The sequence below is a fragment of the Heteronotia binoei genome, chromosome 15 (genome assembly GCF_032191835.1).
Source record: "Heteronotia binoei isolate CCM8104 ecotype False Entrance Well chromosome 15, APGP_CSIRO_Hbin_v1, whole genome shotgun sequence".
In the NCBI taxonomy this organism is placed as follows: Eukaryota; Metazoa; Chordata; class Lepidosauria; order Squamata; family Gekkonidae; genus Heteronotia; species Heteronotia binoei.
The window spans coordinates 11178670-11199774 of record NC_083237.1 but is presented as its reverse complement, the minus strand read 5'-3'; the positions used below and the strand labels follow the sequence as shown (position 1 = coordinate 11199774).

The 21105-nt window shown below is 47.3% G+C and overlaps 1 protein-coding gene across 1 annotated transcript in view; it reads left to right on the top strand.

Annotated features, from left to right (window-relative positions):
• Window positions 1-20355, top strand: part of LOC132583013 (vomeronasal type-2 receptor 26-like) — a 30575-nt gene extending 10220 nt beyond the window's left edge. The window contains exons 3-6 of the mRNA XM_060254679.1: window positions 15961-16439; window positions 16736-16963; window positions 17524-17650; window positions 19454-20355. Of these exons, the coding sequence (XP_060110662.1) occupies window positions 15961-16439; window positions 16736-16963; window positions 17524-17650; window positions 19454-20355 (1736 nt within the window). The remainder of the gene's footprint in view (window positions 1-15960; window positions 16440-16735; window positions 16964-17523; window positions 17651-19453) is intronic.
• Window positions 20356-21105: the final 750 nt, after the last annotated feature.

The window sequence follows — 21105 nt, the reverse complement described above, 5'->3', positions numbered from 1 at the left end:
GATCCTTCCTTGGCGTTCGTGCTTACAGGGAGGCCTTCTGGGATACATTGTACATATTCAATATTTCATATAGCATTATTAAAACACATAGTAAAGTTTCACAATACACAGTATCTGAACCAAGGGTTCATATAACAGTATTAAAATTCATAAAGGCACATAATAAAATCTCATAATACAAAGTATTTAAATTTAAAAGGTTACTTAAAAGCAAAATATAGCATTATTAAAATCCATAAAATAAAAAAAAACATGGTGAATCTCCAGATACAAGGTATTCGAATCAAAGGTCACTTAAAAGCAGAAATCATGTGTGCAGTCTAGACCGGCTAGGCTGCCATAATTGATTAGACAGGCAGTAAGCATTTTATATTATACGCAGATTCCCAAGGCAAGTCATTTAAAATCACTGGGTTACATTTCATACATATAATAAAACACAAATCCTATCACTATGCTAATACATAATTCATCTGTCTGACCTTTTTGGTCTTCGGTCTTCTTCTCCCCCCCTCGATAACTTCCACGCTGGGGAACGGGGAGGTTTCCCTTCTCATTTGGCTTGTCTGTAGTCTCCTTCTGGAGGGGAGGAGGCTGGCGGCGCCGAGGAGTCTGCAGCGGATATCCCACCCCCCCCCCCCTTGTATTCAGGCTGCCCATAGTGAGGTCAAGTCACCCATGGAGCATGCCCAACACGGAGGCCTCCGATCCTGCTCGGATCCGGTCGGGGGCCCGTTCACATGGTCTGGGGAGACCCTGTCAGAAGGAGTTTCCTGTATATTTATGTAAATGTCATGGACAAAGGGTTCTGGGAGAGGTTTTTACAGACTTTTGTCCAAGTATATACAGTTCTAGCACAATAATAAACTTTCCAGACAAAACACTAATACACAGTCATAGTTTCTTATACTTTTGCAGCCCTTTCCCCGTTTGGCTCCGGACTGTTCTCTTCAATCTTAAAGTAGGTCCGCTCCCGTGCCCTATAGGTTTGGCATAGGGGAACGGCATACGATGGACGTGCGGACCCATGGGTCTACAACCCGAACCGGGGAGTGTGGCCACGGAAAGGCCTCTCCTGGTGTGTAGGTTCGGGGAAGTAGACCCAGGGATCGCTTCCCATATTTTAATCGGGAGCCCGTTTGGGCTCCAGAGAACCCGCTTAAGCGTGGTTCTCTTTTAGGGCCTATTGGAGTCCCTCCCTGACTGGGAGGGGGGGACTCCCCCTTTACTTGGTAAAAGATAGAACATAAGCAAAAACAAACACATAAGGAAAACTTAGGTTCCCATTGACACTCAACCTAAGGGTCTCTGTCTGTCAATCAAAGTTTGGATTGGCAGGGGAGGGTTCTGCGTTGCCTGGAGGTTCCCACTTCCTGTGGGGTCGTGCCCTTAATGTGGTGCCAGTGGTCTATTGGTGGGTGTGGGAGATGCAAATGACCCTGAGCAAAGCAGTGTGGGGGGTTTTTCTTTTTCTTCCCGTCCCTCACGCTAACCTGACCATGCGATGGAAACCATGGTGAGGAGGGCTTTGAGCGCGGCCGGTTACTCCTTTGGGTGGGCTTCTCCGAGCCTACACCACCAGGAGAGGCCTTCCGCCAGGGAGATGCTTCTTGGGAAAGCTTGATGAGATAGCTCGTAAAAGGGCTAACTCGATTCTCGCTCCCTCCAGCTCCACACTCCCTGGTTCGGCCTCGCAATTTCTCCAAAAGCCTGCTCTAATTTTTGAGCCCAGCCCCCCCCGAAAAGGGTGGGCACCCTTCTTTTGGTCAAGAATAGATTCATAACATCTTACAAACATACATATAAACATGGCTGGTCGGCCAAAATCCCATCTTCCGTCCCTTCTCCCGCCCGGGAGATGACAACGGGTAGACTGACACGTCATGTCTTCCGCTGAGCGCTGCCTTCTACTGGCAGACAGGGCGGTTCACAGAGGCGTCGGGCAAAGAGGATATTCAGTTCATTAAGCAAACCAAGTGGGAGGCACATATGCAAATACTCTTTTGCCTTGAAATGGGTCCCTGGGGCCATTGTGGGGCACCCCCTTTATTCAAAATCACCCCAAAAGGTTTGAGGTTTAATTTCAGCGGTATTCCTATTATTGGGCACTCCTTTCTGGTGGGGGAAAGCCAGAGTCACCGTGACTTGAAGGTGCTTCGGTGTGTTTGGCGTTCCCGGTGGGGGCCGAGTTCAAGCATTCTGCCTGGTCTCGTGTGCGCCTTTACAAACTCAGGGTGCCCCTGCAAGTATGGCACCTGGTGCAGAGTCTGTTCTGGCCCCCTGAGACCCTTAGGTGGGCGGAACTTTTAGCTGGAGCTCCGCGCTCCGGAGGGCAAGTGTCAGTGCCTGCCCTCTTTTAACCCTCGGGCTGCTTCGGCGGCCCAACCTTCTCTGGTAAAAGATAGACAAATCTTAATAGCAATAATTCATTACCCCATGGGGGGTTAGAACTCTAAGTCCCAGATGTCTCCAATCCTGCACTTTGGGTTAGTGCATGCGCATGGTGTGTTTATGCAGATGAACTAAGCCTAAGGCATGTTGGGAGTAGGATATTATAAAACATTTATCAAATATATGGACCTGGGTTCGGTCCGCTCCTTGTGGGAATAGTGGCTTGTGAACGGGCCATAATTCAGGTGTATTGGCTCCAAGATTGCTCTTTGCCCGCGTTGCCTTTTTAATCTAAAAAGGTAGCTGGCGGACCTAGGGTGCCCGGGGGAGGTGGCCTTTCCTAAGCTCCTCGGTTCGGGTGCCCATGCACAGCCTGAGTCCCTTCCACAGTTATGTGGGTAAGGGCTGCACGCTCAGGCGTCCCAATGGGTCAGAACAGTGGCTGCGCCAGGTTCCTGATGCTTTGAGCGTCTGCAACTTCTTCCCCTCTCCGTTCCCTGTGTTCCTTCAGGATCACGGAGCGCCGGAAGAGTCACAGAGCTCAAACACTGGACTGCTGGGAGTCTCTCTGGGTCAGAACAGGTTCTGTCCCAGAGTCACTTTGGGCCTTGTAGTGATGGATCACTTGGTGGGACTGTTATCTAGGCCATCAAGAAGCGATCCAACACTTGCAAGAATGCCCTGAGTTTGTTCTGCTCAATTTGGGCTTCCTCTCACCCCTTCCCCCTGGGCCAACGAGCCCACCCTTTACTTGGTAAAAGATAGAACTCCCCATAGGAACAGAGCGAGGGGCTGACATATACTGACATGCATAATGTAAAAACGGGCTGTGGGGACTACACTTCCCATCGTCCTCTGTTTCCCATCCCGAAAGTTGGAGCATGTGCCGAAGAGATCTATGCAAATGCCCCAAATACAGGGTGATCTGGGAGCGACGGGGCAGTGGGGTCTTTACCCCTTAAAGCCTTGTTCAGGGGTGAGCAAGGAGGGGGAAGTTTTCCAAACCCATACACAGGGTGTAGGGATTTAATATATATATTGGGCCGAGCTTTCATTTGACTCGTTGTGACCCTTTAGCTACTTGGTGGAATCGAGGCATCAGAGGGGGATGATCCGACGGCTTTAGCCTGTGACCCGGCCGGTCCCCGCTGTTGTTAAACATGTGGGGCTGCAAAACCGGGGGTCCCAGTGGGCCTGTCGAACTGACGCGCCTGGCGCGATCCGGTTCAGATGGGAGCCTGAAGTGGCAAAGCAGGGCACGCACCCGATGGGAGTCTTCCGATGAATACTTCTGAACCCTCGGGTGGCAGCCCTTGCAAGCTCTACCTTGCCACTGTTGGTCCTCCCTCCACGGTTCGGTTTCGTCGCCTTTCTCCCCTCTCCCTTTCCCTTGGGCTATACAGCCCTCCCTTACAAGTAAAAGAAAGATCTTGGAAAAGGAATGAAGAAAGGGAGCCTCCCCCCCCCCCCTCGCACAAGTGGGGAAGGGATTCAAGGCGGTACTTAGGGCTTTTCTATGACGAGGGGACGATATCTCCACATGGTTTGGAGCTCGTCCACCTTCTTGAGCTGCTTTCTCAGCCAGCACCCCAAGACAATTATTGCAATGCAGAGTATAATCTGGAAGACCAAAATGACTACAATAGGGTGCAGGGCTACGTTAAGGATCGCTGACCCAGTAGGGCTCCAGCCAAGGAGCGCGTCAAGGAACGAATGCTTTCCCGTGTCCTTGATCTGTGTCAGTAGCCCGGAGATTTCCTGTCCATCATGTTTAACCACCATGGACGCTGTGTCTCCGCTCCTCTTAATTTCCTGCAAGGTCTGTTTTAAAAGGGGATGGGACAGCAGGGATCTAATCGCCCGCAGCCCCATGCCCAGAAAAACTGGCTGGATGAATTTGAACAGACTCGGGGCCAGCAGGATTTCTTCCCTAGTCCATATGGGGACTGTGAATTCTATATCGCATCCCACAATGGAAGATAAGTTACAGAAGCATCTGTTTACATCTGGGAGCATGGGTTGGATGTGGAAAGTATTTATGATGAGGTACTCACAATACGTCCTCACGCAAGCACACCCTCTTCCCAAGTACACAAAAGCGGAGGCGTTCTCTTGCCTAAGCGCATATTTGCATTCTTGAGGGGAGTCCCTTAAGGGGTTCACGCAGGGGTGGTGAGTTTGTAGAGTCTGCTCATCACAGATAAATCCCAGGTTGTCTTTGTGTACACATGCCTGTAGACCCACAGCTTCCCAACTTCCGTTTTCATTCCTGGCCCATTTATCTGAGTCCAAGGAATACAGAACTTCGGTTGGTCCCACTTGCAGCCCCAGTGGCACAACGGGGTGTACATAAAAGAACCTTTGTGCAGTGGGCATCAGGATGAGAAGTCTCAATTCCTGCCTGTCCACGGAGAAAGATGTATTCACCAGAGTCCACCAGGCTTCCAATTCCACTTGCGGGGTGGGAATTTCTGGCTTAATTAACTGCTTGATTTCCAGGGGGATATTTCCCTCCGTGGCTTGTCTGATCATGCCCATGGTTACTGCTAAATTCATAGCTTGAGCCTGGGTGCATGCCAGTGCTAAAGAAATATTTAATTGTAGTGATTGAGTGCCTCTCAGCAGCAAGGCAAAATCTCTTTCAATTTGGTTTTCCCAATTTACTAAAATGGAGCTGATGGAATGCTGGACTTCAGAGATGGTGTGGAAAGAGTCATTAATGGGTTTTCCCAGCTGGGAAATATAGGAGGTAGCGTAGGCAAATTTATTTGCGAGGGTTTCTATATTTATAGAATCTAAAACCGCTACTCCTCCAGCAACTGGTGCTACCCAGTCTCCTACAGATCGTTTCAATCTGCGAGGCGTGTTCCCCACCCATAACTGCAGCCAAGCCTCCCAACCCTTTTTACTGGGTTCCAAGTAGGGAGCACATTGTGGCAATTTTTCGATGGTATTTAATCCCGTCAGGCTGACCCTGATTTCCTTTAATACCATCTGTGGCCGAATTAAAACTTGTTCCCTAATATCCCGCTTAATCACATGGGAGCCAATTATGTGAGAGTTGGCACTTAATGTGCTCTCAGCGTCTGGAATGAGAGGGTTGAATGGGAGCTGGGTAAAATTCCCTATTGTGAGGGTGTAGTTTCCTTCCTCCGATGGAAGCTCTGTGTTGAAGGTGCCCAATTTGGTGAATTTCATTCCCATCGCGGACTCCCGCTGGCATAGAGGGTCTATTACTATAAACCAGTCAGGAGGTCCCTGTGTCCCTAACTCCGAATCAGTAACAATCCAATTTTTATTTGACCATGCAGTTAGCTGGTAGTGATGCGTCTCTCCACTAGGTGTCTGTATTGAGAACGCAAGCGGCTTTTCTATCCTAGAGCCAATTGATAATATAAATTTGAAAGGATTCTTTGCGCTCCACACTGCGGTCGACACGATTGCAATTTCACAGTATGGCCCCATGTCCTCAGTAAACCCTTTAGAGGCTGGAGTAGCGCTAGAAGTTATTGTGGGCGTTGTTGTTAATTTCCGTGGGCCCTTTGGGACATAAACACAATGCATTGGCACTAGAGGTCTCATGGTGTCCTCATGAGAAAAACAGTACAGTTCCTGCGTTAACATTCTGGTCCCAGCACATAACAGAATCATATTAGGTGGTCTGACCCACTCTTCATCACAGCTGCGAAAGTCATAGCTGCTTCTGGGGAGTCTGCTGTCATTTTCCCCATAATTAGACTTTATGACTTTGCACAGCATGATTTCCTTGGGATATAGGCTTGTCTTACATCTCCAATGAGAGAATGGGACTATAGTGGGCAATACTGCTCTATCAGCTGTACATTCCTCCTGCATTAGCATCAACACTAAATACATTGCATACATCATTGTTCTCACAAATCTCACCTTCACATTCTGGTAATCCATATTGTGTACCTGAAAATAAAAGATAAGATTGCGCTGTAGACCCTTCTTGCTATTTCTATGAGCTTGAAGGAGTCAAAGTACTAAGGCAAGGTTGGGGAATAGGGGGAAAGGGAAGGAGTAATGTTCGCAAGAGAGAAGAAAAGAAGAGGAAAAAAAAAACTTGCTGTAAAATTACATGTTTGTGTTCTGAGTTCTTTTCTCCTGCACCCCCCCCCCTAGATTACTGTGGACAGGTCTGTCTCAGGAATCTTTGTACTTGGACTTGTTCAAGTTACACCAAGGGTGAGGAAAGTATCACTTAAGGGAAAATCCACCGGTTCAGGGCAGGGCATGACAGAGATTTGTCGGATTTCAGCTCTTCTCTGCGGCGGCGCCTCTTCAGGTTGCTGAATCTGATTAGGGTTAGCTGGCGCAGTCCCCTTCCATTCCTTGAGTTGGGAACAGTGGAAGTACTTTCGCCAGGTCTCCCCGTTCTTTTTCTGAATTTCTACTTGGTAGACTGCTGGGCTGATCCTCAGTGTTATCGGGACGGGACCTAACCATTTGGCTTCCAAGGAGTGCTCGTTTTGCGAGAATCTCCTATATAGCACTAGCTGGCCTGGATCCCACACTCGAGGGTTTTTAACCCATCCTAATCTCTGATCCATCGCTTGCTGTGTTTTTCCTAGTTGTTTAGCTACCTCCAGGTGAATATTGTGGACCTCCGTGACTAGCGATTGCACCCATGCGTCATTCACAACCACCGGCATCCAGTCAGATGGAAGTTGTGTTTTGAGCCAGAAGGCTTCTGGCAACACCATTTTCCTTCCTGTCATGACCATATGCGGTGTGTGACCATGAACTGCAGTAGTACCCCTCAGTGCCATCAGGATAATGGGTAACTTTTCATCCCAATCCCTGCCTGTGGACTTCACTACTTTCCGTAGGGCTTCCTTGATAGTCCGGTTAGTCCTCTCAATTGCCCCTGAGGCTTGGGGGTGCCCGGCAATGTGAAACCGCTGTTCCACCCCCAAGGCTTTGCATAATTCCTTCGTGACCTCCCCGATGAAGTGTGACCCCAAATCCGAGTCCATGACCCTCGGGATTCCCCACCTCGTCCATAGGTGGTTAAATAAAATTTTAGCAGTAGTAGCGGCAGTATTATATTTACACGGGAAGGCCTCCACCCATTTGCTGAAGGGATCGATCACCGTGAGGCAGTATCGATTCCCTCTTGCTGTGCGGGGAAGGGGGCCGATAAAATCGATTTGTATACGAGCCCAGGGTCCCTCTATTCTTTGGTGCTGGATGGGAGCTTTGGGTCCTGATGTGTCGGCATTAACCATAGCGCACGCAAGGCAATTATTGACCCACTGTGCTACTTCCTGGCGCATGCCCGGCCACCAGCCCGTCTCCTTTACCCGCTCCAAAGTTAGATTTGCACCGCGGTGTCCCTGCTCGTGCACAAACTTGATTAAATCCCCTCTGACCTGCAGGGGTACAATCCAGTGTTGCTCCCCCTGACTATCTACTGCCCAGTAAATGCCCTCTTTCTGAATGATGGTATATTTCCCCGTTTCATCCTTTTGGGCTTTGGCAAGCTCCAGGATCTCTGGGTCGTCTGTCTGGAGCTCGCCCAGATCCATTAGGATTTCCCTCCCTTTGCTCTGGTTCCGGGTGGTAACCGGGTGTAAAGGAAAGGTGGGGGGTGAGCGGAAAGGATTGCTGTCTGCGAATGCAGCTTCTTTGGCAATAGCGTCTACTCTATTGTTCCACATCCCTTCCTCTGTATATTGTCTCTGATGTCCCTTAACATGAGTCACGTAGGTGGAGTCAGTTCGCGCCTCTATTCTCTCCGCTATTTGCAGCCATTTCTGAGAATGCGCGACTGTTTTCCCCTCGCTATTCTGCCAATTCTGCTTCTTCCAAATGGGCAGCCAGGCCGTGATCGCCTGCACCGTCCAATGAGAATCTGTAAAAATGGCTAGAGGAACATCCAAAGGCTCGAACTGGAGGATTGCTAGCACTGCTTCCACTTCTGCGGCTTGGCTAGAATGAGGGCGGACGGTTCCTTTAAGGACTAGGGAATCCTGCACTCTAATGGCGCCGTAGCCGGTTCGAGCTGAGCCATTTACATGGAAAGAAGACCCATCGCAAAACCAACAAACAAGCTCTTGTTGTCGGGCTTCCGCTAGGGTTATTCCTCCATTAACTGGCCAGGGTATATGTTGTACCACTGGCAGCGGACACTCATGCTCTTCCCCTTCAACTACAAGGCCATAGGGCGAGGGCGGTTCCTTTTGTTCCTTCTGGAAATCGACCCCTCTATTAGTTAACGCCAGCGTCCATTGGGCGATCCTTTGGTTCGAAACTTGCCCATCTTTAACTTTCCCGGAGAGAATATACTTAAGAGGGGAATGAGTGGTTTGAACTACCACCCTTGCTCCTCCTATTATAAACTCCCAATGGGTTAAACTCCAAACCAGAGCGAGGCAGACCTTCTCGCAGGGGGAGAATTTTTCCTCCACGGAAGTAAGGTTCCTGGAGGCGTAAGCCACCACCCTCTGCGATCCCGCTCGTCTCTGGATCAGAGTAGCCCCCAGACTGTGCTCCGAGATAGCCAGCTGAATGAAAAACGGCTGGGTAACGTCGGGATGGGCAAGCGCCGGAGCCTTTGCGAGGTCATTTTTGAGCTCTGCAAAAGCCTTTTGCTGCTCCGGTCCCCAATACCACTGCACATCTTTCTTCAGGAGCTCATAAAGAGGTCGGGCTTTCTCGGAGAACATCTCGATGAAATCTCGGGAAAAGTTAAAGGTACCTAACAAAGCTCTTAGTGAGTGGGGGTCTGTGGGGGCAGGGAGTTTGGAAATCACTTCCACTCTCTGTGAGTCCGGTGTTCTCCCTTCTGCTCCTAGTGTGATGCCGAGGTACTTCACCTCGGTCTTTACTAGCTGGGCTTTCTCCCTGCTTGCTCTGAAGCCCGTTTCCTGGATGAGGTTGAGGACCTCCTCAGTGACCTCCCGGACCTTCTCCTCTGTCTCTGCGTGGATCAGCACGTCATCTACATAACTGAGCACGCAATCCTTTGATCCGGGCAGCAGTCGGTCCCACATCTGTACAACATGCGCGTGACAAATGCTTGGGCTGGAATGGAAGCCCTGCGGTGTCCGCTTGAACACGTATTGTTGGCCGCGGAAGGTAAATGCAAATTTATACCAACAAGATTCGTGCAGGCGGATCGAGTGGAACGCGTTGGCCAAGTCCACCACGCTGTAAAATTTAGATCCCGCTGCAATGGCTGCCACTATCTCGTTGTACTTGGCGACCACCGGGGCCACCGGGGGAGTCACTGCATTGAGGGCTCTGAAATCCACTGTCATCCTCCAAGTTACTCCATCTGCCTTTAAGACCGGCCACAAGGGGGCATTGCAGATGGACTGCATTGGGAGGATGACGTCCCACTTCAACAGACCCTCAATTGTTTTTCCTATCCCTGTTTCCGCTTCCGCGGGGTATTTGTACTGACGCTGGGGAGGAGGATCTTTGCCTTCTATGAGAACACAAGCGTTTCTCACAGTCCCACACTCCGCCTTGTCAGTAATCCATACCCCGGGAAACTTTAGGGTCCATAGATCTCCCGTTACTGAACACACAGGGAAGGGAGCCTTTAAAGCTGCACATCGGTGTATAGCATTAATAAAGTCCGGGCCTCCCGGGATGTGCCACAGGAGTCCGTTGGCTAAATCTACCGTTAAATGGTTTTTCTTTAAGAAGGGAGCCCCAATCATCCCATCGTCTTCTCCTGCATTATTACAGGCTCTCATGGTGGCTTTGAGTCTCCCTACTGTGATTGGAATCTTTTTCCAGATGTGGGAGAGATGGCTTCCTCCCGCATACCCAGCCAGTTCCAGAGTGTTATCTGTCTGGGTTCCTTGAGTAACTAGCGTTGGATGGAGCACACTAATCGATGCTCCTGTGTCTACTAGTAGAGTGGCAGGTTTAATGTTCCCTGGGGCCCCAATGCCTGCCTTTACCATTGGTCTCCCCCAAGTGTCTGGCTTAAGTCTAGCCACTACTCCTTCGGGGAGATCAGTGGGCCCCGGGCACCCCTAGCACAGACCCTGTTCCTCATATTCCGGACTGTTAACGACCGTTTGCTGCTGGACCGCGGCTATCGGAGCCGGATATAGCTGAACAGTGGGGTGCATTGGAGGGGGCGGATGTTGAACTACTGCAGCTACGGGCGGCGCATACCCTTGAGGTGCCGCAAAATGAGATTGGGTTGGCGGAGGTGGGGGAGCAGACGGCTGCTGGTTTCCCCACCCCTGTATCACTTGTTGTTGCCTTTCCATCAAAAGTGCAGTGGGTGCTAGATCCATATTGGTCATATCGCACCCTGCACGGAGTAAAAAGTTCCAGAGCGCCTTCCGCTGAGTCTGTTCTACGGGCGATAGCGAATTCCAAAAACGAGTCCGCTCGGCCTTTCCGTTAAAGGAAGGCTTGTACCCTCGACTCTGACTCTGTAAATCTTGATATGCCTCCCCATAAGGGCCCGTCATTGTGTTAGGCTGTGGGGCCGGGTGCGGTTGCACTGCGGGAGGAGGAAAAGGGGCCGTGGGTTGCACTGGTGGAGGGGGGACTCTTGGTTGATAGTTAGGGTTTCCCCCCCCCGCTCCTGGCTTCTGCCTGGCCGGTTTCCCGTTGTTCCGCCCTTGGGTGTGCTTATTTTGTCCTGTTGGAGGATTGACTGGAGGCTGCGATGGGTTATAGGGGTCCGGATTAACTTCCCTCTTCTGGTACTGAGAGTGAGGCCCATTGTTGGCATAAGTAACCGTGTTAACGGCTTCCTTAGCGCGGTCCTTCTTGTTACCCCTTTTATCAGGCCCATATTTACCTATATATCTACTGATATTCTTGAGGTTAGAATGAAGGAGATCCCACTCGGGGTTGTGTGCATGGGTGGGTCCTAACATCTGTCTGGTGGTCCTATTAAGACCTTGGATGACATCAAGGACAAAATCCTCGTCATTATAATCGGGCGGTTTTCCCTCATCTACTATGACTACATCTGCAATTACGGCTAGGAACTGTTTTTTTGATAGATAAATTAGGGGGTCCTCATCCGGACCCTGTACAAGCTGGTTGTAAACATATTTAATGCTCTCTTCCTCCCAGGTGACTGCTAATATTTCAGCTATCCATTCCCGGGTGGTGAGTGTATCTGGGTATGGGATCACCAATTGGGCCCTTACTTTTTCTGCATTTGGGCCCGCTGCGGCCAGTCGCAGAACCTGATTTAATTCCTTGATGGTGATGTCCGGGTATTCCCGTTTCAGTTGCATCATCCATTGTACCGATGTCTCTTTATTATATGGACCGAGGATTTGAAAAGCCATTTTAACGTTCTCGATCTTCCAATCTTGAACTTCCTTAGTTATTTGTACAGTTTCTGTGTCGCCCCCTTGTTTAGTGGTGGTTTGTCGGGTGACCACCGGGTATATTGGGGCGGGGGTAATCCCCCATGGCTCCGAAACCCGGGAAACTGGTTGTATTTCTCCCTCATCCTCACTTTCCTCGTCCGAAAAAGCATAGAAGGTGGATGGGGAGACCGTTGCTATAAGAGCATTTTTACGGTCTAACTTCTGCTGCAATGAGGCAATTTCTTTTTTACACGCCTCATGATTAGCTGCCTCTTTGGTTTTCTTCACCGTTTCTGTGGCTATCTCAACGGCATGTTGCAGTTTGTCATTCCGGTTTTTAGTTTGCTCCAGCTCCTTGCTCAATGCTTTTATTTGCGTTTGGGCTTTCTTTAGAGCTGTTACTGTCTCTTGATATGCTATAGCTAGGGTGAGTTTCTCAGCCTTAATCTCCTCTACGGTCCGACTTGCCTGTTGCCAGTCAAGATCCAAGGTGTTATTCTCCTGCGCTATCCTGTCTATTTCTGCAGCGTGTCTCCTATGGAGCTCTGCCTTTTCAATTTCGTGACCCTGCTGCACTTGTTCCAATTTTTCTGCATGGTTCTGGAGTAGGAATTCCCTTTCTGCCGTTTGCCTTTGGAACTCCCTCTCCAGCACCGCCGCATGGTTCTGGAGTATGGATTCCCTTTCAGCAGTCTGCTTTTGGAATTCCCTCTCCAGCACCTCTGCGTGTTTTTTAAGAATTGTCTCCAATTCTTGTTCTTTCTTCTCTGCCTGCACTTCGTGCTGTTTCACTTCCTGATCTCTCTGCGTAAGCTGCTCCCTAAGTTGTTTAATCAGGGCTGAGCTATCCCGCAGGGCTTCAAACAAACCCCACGTGGCAAAAAGGTCTCTTTTGCCAGTGCTAATTGTTTTGTTGTTGCAATTTTCTTCAAATATATCTCTAAAGGACTGGAGGGGATCAGGGCCTTGGTCAAAGATTCCCTTGTGCCAAGGGTTGTCCCCTTTCTTTAACAACCATTTTTCCAACTTGGGGACTTCCTCCTTTTTGGCGAAAATCTCCATTTTAGCGTGGGGGTGAGTTTTACTTTAGTTTATTTTTTTTTTTTTTCCTTGTCTACTGTCAACCTCCAGTGGTGTTTCAGCTAAAGTTACGGGGCACCGAGCCGACCCAACGATCGCGTCTCGGGTGAAAAGGGAGCCACGGGCCGACCCAACGATCGCGTCTCCGGGCCAAGTTGTAGGCAACGAGCCAATCCTATGATTGCGTCTCGGCCACCAGGGGAAATCCACGAGCCGACCCAACGATCGCGTCTCGGGTGAAGAAGGGAGCCACGGGCCGACCCAACGATCGCGTCACCGGGCAGAGTTTTAGGCAATGAGCCAATCCTATGATTGCGTCTCAGCCAAAGGGAAAATCCACGAGCCGACCCAACGATCGCGTCTCGGGTGAAGAAGGGAGCCACGGGCCGACCCAACGATCGCGTCACCGGGCAGAGTTTTAGGCAATGAGCCAATCCTATGATTGCGTCTCAGCCAAAGGGAAAATCCACGAGCCGACCCAACGATCGCGTCTCGGGTGAAAAGGGAGCCACGGGCCGACCCAACGATCGCGTCACCGGGCAAACAAAAACAAAATAAAAGTTGCCCAGCAATCAGATTGCAACGGTCCTGTGACCCGCTTGCCTTCTTGACTGTCGGGTGCCTTAGACTAGCCTTGGCCTAGACTCGTGTAAGGACTTGGGTGTGCGTGTGTAGGTGTATGTGTATGTAGTGTGTGTGCGTGTGTGCACTAAGCTCTAAAGAAAAGGAGAAGGGAAGGGTGCTCTATCCAGATCTTAAACAATCCTAGCCTGTCCTGACATTCCCTCCCACGATAGACGCGTTTAGAAGGCCTCGGGACGGCGGCCAGGCTTCACGGGACTTCCCCCTTGCATTCGATCGGGCTCAGTCCTCTTGCGAGGTGTCTGGCCTCCTCGGGGCGGCTGAGAAGTCCAACGCTGAATGATAGAAAGGGGAGCAGCCCGACCCACAAATTATAGAAATGCTCGCTAGAGCCGTTCACACAGAACTCATTCACTCAATCACTCACGCAATAGCCTCGCTAGCAAGACTTTCTGAACGGTGCAACCTTACGTCTGTCTGTATGAAGACACGCGTGTCGACTCGCGTGCGTTCACACAAACAGGATAATGCCCAAGCTTTCTCCACCAATTTCTGTTAGGGAAACTGCTCTCAAAATAAAGTTGGGGAATTAGAGTGAGAGACAGCTAGCCCCACAACGGAATCTTTGTTATCAATTGTATACCAGGCTCAACCGATCAGAGAGTCAATGCTCAATAAAGAACTCTAATTTAATAAAATCAATTGTGGTTTATTTGAAACAATAGTTCGTTCACACAAGGTACAAAATCAATCACACATTCATACAGGTCTAGGAAAAATAGAGAGATCGATAGGGGAACATAAAGGAATTGACATACAGGGTAATACTACCTCTCGCAGACTCCAATGGAAGGCTCCGATGGCGACGAATGAGGAAATGGGGGAAAGGTCCCGAAACTGATCAGGAATCGGGGGTGTTACTACCCAGCGGGAATGGGGGGGTTTACTGAGTAGAGGGCACACCTGTGGGTAGCTAGTCCACAGGTTATATAGAGTCACCTTAGTCCTGAGGGGATGGGAGGTGACTGGGAGTGGTAATGGGAGGTTCTGCTGATGACCAAGAAGGCTGGACTTCGGCTGGACCAATGGTGGGTCAATGGCGACACCTGATTGGGTGTGTACTTCAACCAATGAACATCACCTTCATCCTGGGCATCCTGGAAACTTCCAGGTTGCGACAGGGCCTGGGGCGGCTCCGTAGGTATCAATGTGGGAATGACTGGGTGATTGGGAGGAGATGGGATTAACTGGGAAAGGGACAATAGAGAATCAGATATGCACCTAGGTATTCCGGTGTAGACAAAAAGGCTTGATGGTATCAGGAGAGATTCTTCCTCTTTCTCAACTCTCCGGGGTGAAGACAGTTGTTTAGGAAACCACTGGGCAATCAGGATTAATAGTGGAGCCATTAATCCATTCATAAACTAAGTGGGTTGCTTGCGGGCTAGGAATGACTCAAGGTGTGTACGTGAGGTTCCCACATAGAAGGAATGAAGCCCAACCAGGCAGGAAGATGGCTACATGTGGTGTAAGCAAAACACAGTGGTTTCCATGCTTAACGCTTCACACCGTTCGCCTGGACAGCTCCGTGGCGGCGTAGCCTCCTCCTTGCCATGGCGGGTTCCACGTGATGGCGGGGACAAGTTAGAGCGCGGCTGCAGACACTCTGTGCCTGACTCAAGCGCTCATATACTTGTTAATAGGTACACTGGAGTCTTATGTAGTTCCTGGGTAGCATCACTCGCATTCACTGGCCAGGCGGATGCAAGCTTACTTCTCCAGGCGCCCTGGCAACCATGTTGGTGATCATGATGGGCACATATTAGGAAAAGTAGGGGGTTTTTCCTCACAATAAGTGGTAGAGCGTCTGTTTTGCTTACAAAATGGCAGACTCAATCTCTGATGTTTTCTATTAAAGTTTTGCGTTAGGTGATGTGACAAACCCTTAGCATAAATAGAGGCATTATTGACCATTAGACCAGTTCCTTGCTCATTATAAGGCAACACAATCTGTTCATGTGATAGTGTGAGATGCTTTTAAAACACGGATTTCCAACAACCATCCTATGTCACCACCACCTGAGATGAATCAACTCTTGCCAAATCTACAGCTTCCTTCACAAAATTGTCATATAAAATCAGTCACTTGCAGTCAACGAGTTCCTTAACACATGTAAAACATATATTCTTTTTCAGCTGACGTATGGTTCATTTGCACCAGAAGAGAGGGATGCAAACCAGTCCCCTTCCTTTTACCACATGGTCCCCAATGAAGCCCTTCAGAATATGGGGATCATCCACTTACTTCTCCATTTCCAATGGACATGGGTTGGGCTTCTTGCTGGGGATGATGACAGTGGAGAACATTTCTTGAAGGCCCTGGAGCCACTTCTTTCCCAAAATGGTATCTGTTCAGTTTTGATAAACAAAATTCCAAACAAACCCAACTGGAATGATAGGGATTATCTCACTGATATATTTATAAATACATATCTACCTTTCAGAGACTGCAAAGCCAACACATTTATCCTCTATGGAGACTCAGCGGTCCTTATAGGACTCAGCACTCTTCTATTTCTAGGCAATCCCAGTTATAAGGAAGATGCATCATTGAGGAAAGTGTGGATTATGACACCACAAATAGAATTTGCACTGACAAGACTTCAGAGGGAATGGGAGTTTGAGTTCTTCCATGGAACGCTTTCCTTCACAATTCACTCAAATCAGCCGCATGGCTTCCAGAAATTTCTTCAAGATGTAAAGCCCTTTGATAACCAAGGAAATGGTTTTCTCAAGGTGTTCTGGGAGCAAGCATTTGACTGTTTCTATCCAAATCCCCAGGAGCCAGTGGGGCTCAATGAAACATGTACCGGCGAAGAGAGGCTGGAGAATCTTCATAGTTCCCTTTTTGAAATGAGCATGACTGGTCACAGCTACAGCATTTACAATGCAGTCTATGCCATAGCACATGCTATTCAAGTATTATATTCATCCAGATTCAATCCCAAGGCAACAGATAATGGGAAGATTATGGAACTTCAAGATCTCCAGCCTTGGAAGGTAATACCGATCCAAGAAAATGTCTCTGTTACCATGTCTATGTTGGCAGAAGATGAGAAAATATCCTGTCTCTGGTCTAATAATAAAATACAGTATCTGGAGTCAACTTTTTGTGCATTCTTAATCCTTGTGTTAATCAGAGTAGGAAAAAAATACTGTGTACTGTCAGTCTTCTTCAACTGAAAAAAATAACAGGATTTTTTTCTTTGAAATTTTGAAATGATATGAAAGAAGAACATTGGCATATCTCAACACTCAGACTCCAATGTTTTGCTTTGTTTGCCCCTTTCAACTAGGTCCACCCTGTTCTACAAAGCATTACCTTCAACAACTCGGCTGGAGAAACTGTGTCTTTTAATGGTAAAAGGGAAGTGCGAGGTGGATTTGATATAACCAACCTGGTCATGTTCCCAAACAAGTCATTCCACAGAGTGAAAATTGGAGACGTAAATCCCAATGCAGCTGAAGGAGAAAAATTCATCATTCACGAGAATATTATTGTGTGGCAGACTATTTTTAATGAGGTATCTGTTTCAGTTTTGTTAGGTGTTCCTCCACTCTTCAGGTTGTTAACCGAGGGCCTTTTTTTTGTTCTGATTTGCATATTGTGGTCTTTTTCTTGCTTTATTAGACTCATTCTTCAAGACAGGTCAAAGCATGTATTCAAACAATTCAAATATATATTTAAATTCTAAAACATCTGTATTTTTTTTTTAAAAAAAATGAAACCAATTTCATATTTTCCAGACATTTGAGATAGTGAAAAATTCTCCCCCCCCACTTGAAGACCTCATTAACTTTAACAGATAGATATGACAGCCATGGGGAAATTATTCTCTGAGAGGTTACAGTGTGTGGTGTAGTCGATGTGTTGTCTGCATAATCCAGATATTCCTGATCCATCAAAGAAATGCAATTGTAATAATAATAATATCAATGATTAAACATGTGTTGTAATGGGTGGAGACTTAACTGGTTGTAGATATCACAATGATATCATGATGTTCGTAATTGCTTATGCCTTTCTGCATATCTCAGCTGATAAACTTTAATGTCTAATGTTTCTCTTCCAAAACTTCTTTAGACAGTGCCCCTTTCTGTGTGCAGTGATTACTGCAAAGCTGGCTATCATAAGAGAAAGAGAGAAGGGGAGGAATTTTGCTGCTATGATTGTGTTCCATGCCCAGAAGGGAAGATTTCAAGCCAAACAGGTAGGTGATATCATACATCACTATGTACGGTTACTTCAGATGATTTGACTGTCACATTTCTATGGAACATATGAACATATGAAGCTGCCTTAAACTGAATCAGACCCTGGGTCCATCAAAGTCAGTATTGTCTTCTCAGACTGGCAGCGGCTCTCCAGGGTCTCAAGCTGAGGTTTTTCACACCTATTTGCCTGGACCCTTTTTAGTTGGAGATGCCGAGGATTGAACCTGGGACCTTCTGCTTCCCAAACAGATGCTCTACCACTGAGCCACCATCCCTCCCCTAATGGTATTGAAAGAAGCCTCGTTATGGTGACTTCTGCCTCTCTTTGATTTTGTAAAATGCATCCAATAGGCAGCCTAAGTAATTTCAGATCAAAAACCTTTTCCAAAATGGGTTAGAAAAGGATCTCACCAATGCGTCACAATCAAGGAGTCTGCCAATATAAAGCCAACATACTTTTGAATGATTAGACTAGAATCATTGATCAAATCACTTGGGCACAAGAAATGAACATGAACATATGAACATATAAAGCTGCCTTATACTGAATCAGACCCTTGGTCCATCAAAGTCAGTATTGTCTTCTCAGACTGGCAGCAGCTCTCCAGGGTCTCAAGCTGAGGTTTTTCACACCTATTTGCCTGGACCCTTTTTTGGAGATGCCAGGGATTGAACCTGGGACCTTCTGCTTCCCAAGCAGATGCTCTAATACCGAGCCACCATCCCTCCCCAAATACATTGAAGGACTGTCTTTTTCCCAAGATGATTGCTTCTTTTATGGGTACTTTAATTACCCATCTGGGTAAGCCCATATGACTCGCAGGTATCATCCTAAACTTTAATGGTCACAAATTATATTGAAGTCATGCTGGATAGAAGTGAATCTACCTGCAAATTGTTCACCAGACAAGTAACACAGTGAGCCTTTGCAGTGTCAAAAATTGGCATCATCCAGGGTTTCCCTGAAACCTGAATAAAACTGAGTGATGGCAAAAAAAATCCTCATTCTGCATTAACATCAGTCTTACAGAATGGTCACCAAATTCAGCTTCTTTCATCTGGGGATCCGCAATTCTTTCCCACAGCTATGTTTACAAATTCTGAATCCTACATTGATTCTGGAATCAAATGGGCTGGTCAGACTTTGTATGAAGGAAGGGTCCATTGAAAAGCAGTCATTTCAAAAAACAAACATAAGAACATAAGAGAAGCTATGTTGGATCAGTCCAATAGCACATCCAATCCAACACTCTGTGTCACACAGTGGCCAAAAAAACCAAGGTGCCATCAGAAGGTCCACCAGTGGGGTAGAAGCCCTTCCATTGTGCCCCCCCACTGCCCCAGACAGAGAGTTCAAACAATAAGCTGTGGCTAATAGCCACTGATGGACCTCTTCTCCATGTGCTCCATAAACAAACCTGGGGTTATGTCTGAGTAATGAAGACAAGGGATGAGTGGGATCCTCAGCATCATACTAGGAAAGCTTACTGGTTGTGCAATGCTCACTTTGGTACAACTTGGAGACTGGCATTAGAAACCAAAGTCTTGTTGCATCAGCATAAAGATAAATACCTAAAAGCAATGTAGAACAACAATGGTAACAATAACAACAATAAAAATAACAATAATCGCTGTAATAACCCCAGATGTAATCTAGGGTTTTTGGAATAGCACCATATGAAACCCCAAAAGTAAAAATGAACAATGTTCTCCACATTTCTTCTACATGAAATATAATTTGTCCCATGTCAACTATCAATATGATAGGCTTTCTTCATCTTTTTTTTTCTTTCTTTCAGATATGGACGATTGCATCAAATGCCGCAGTGATCAGTATCCAAGCAAAGACAAAGATGGATGCATCCCCAAGTCATTGAGTTTCCTGACTTATGAAGAACCTTTAGGAATTAGTTTGGCTTCCTCAGCTGTCTGTTTTTCCCTCATCACAGCCACAGTGCTAGGAATCTTCATTAAGCACAAAGACACCCCCATCGTCAAAGCCAACAACCGAGAGATCACTTACGTACTTCTCATCGCTCTCCTGCTCTGCTCCCTCTCTTCTTTGCTATTCCTTGGCCGACCAAGCAAGGTGACCTGCTTCCTCCGACAGTCTGCTTTCAGCATCATCTTCTCAGTGGCTGTTTCCTGTGTTTTGGCCAAAACCATTACTGTGGTTGTAGCTTTCATGGCCACCAAACCAGGGTCCAGCATGAGGAAGTGGGTGGGGAAATGGCTGGCTAACTCCATCATCCTTTCCTGTTCCCTTGTTCAAGCCAGCATTTCTATGGTGTGGCTGGCAACCTCACCACCTTTTCCTGATTTTGACACAGAGTCTCTGGCACAAAGTATCATACTAGAATGTAACCAGAGGTCTGTCACTATGTTTTATATTGTCTTCGGCTACATGGGGCTTCTATCCCTCATCAGCTTGACTGTGGCTTTTCTAGCCAGGAAATTGCCGGACAGTTTTAATGAAACCAAGTTCATCACTTTCAGCATGCTGATCTTTTGTAGTGTTTGGGTTTCTTTGGTTCCAGCCCATATGAGCAGCAAAGGGAAATCCAAGACAGCCGTGGGGATCTTTGCTATTTTGGTGTCTAGTGCTGGGTTACTAGGCTGTATCTTTTCCCCCAAATGCTACATCATTGTATTGAGACCAGAGCTGAACAGGAAAGAGGCACTAATAAGGAGAAAAAAATAACTAACCATTGTAATTCCAATTTCGTCTCTTTCTTTCTTTCTTTCTTTCTTTCTTTCTTTCTTTCTTTCTTTCTTTCTTTCTTTCTTTCTTTCTTTCTTTCTTTCTTTCTTTCTTTCTTTCTTTCTTTCTTTCTTTCTTTCTTTCTTTTTTTTTTCTTTAGTTACATTCATCCTAACACACACACACACACCAACAAGAAGGCACACTTATAAAAGATAGGAAAGGTAGTGAAGTTTTAAGAAGGGGATTTTTTTACTTTCCATTGTCTGATTGATTGATTAAGATTTATATCCCAACCTACCCCACAAATGGACTCAGAATGCCTTCTGTTATATCAAACAATTAACCATTCCATAAAACACTGAATCTACAAAACATTAATTCCAAGGAAGAATTCCAATGACTCATTTAAAATGCCTAACTGGCAGTTCAGCAGTCAGTTACATTTCAGTGCTCAGTAAGCCCATGCCAGAAAAAGGTGGTGGATCATTCCGATTTAATAACTCAGCTGTTACTGGAGACAATAAATGTGAATGATCCATGGAGTAATTGAAGCAGCTGAAGCAATTGACACTGGGGGGGGGGGGGCATATTCTTTCATGTCTGCTGCCTCAACCTGAATGTCTGGTGAAACAACTCAATTTTACAGACCCTCCTGATCTCATTTGGGAGCATGGTCCACTAGGCCAAGCCAAGGTACTAACCAGTGAAAAGAACGGAAGGGAGCATTTGTCTCAGGAGCCAGACAGG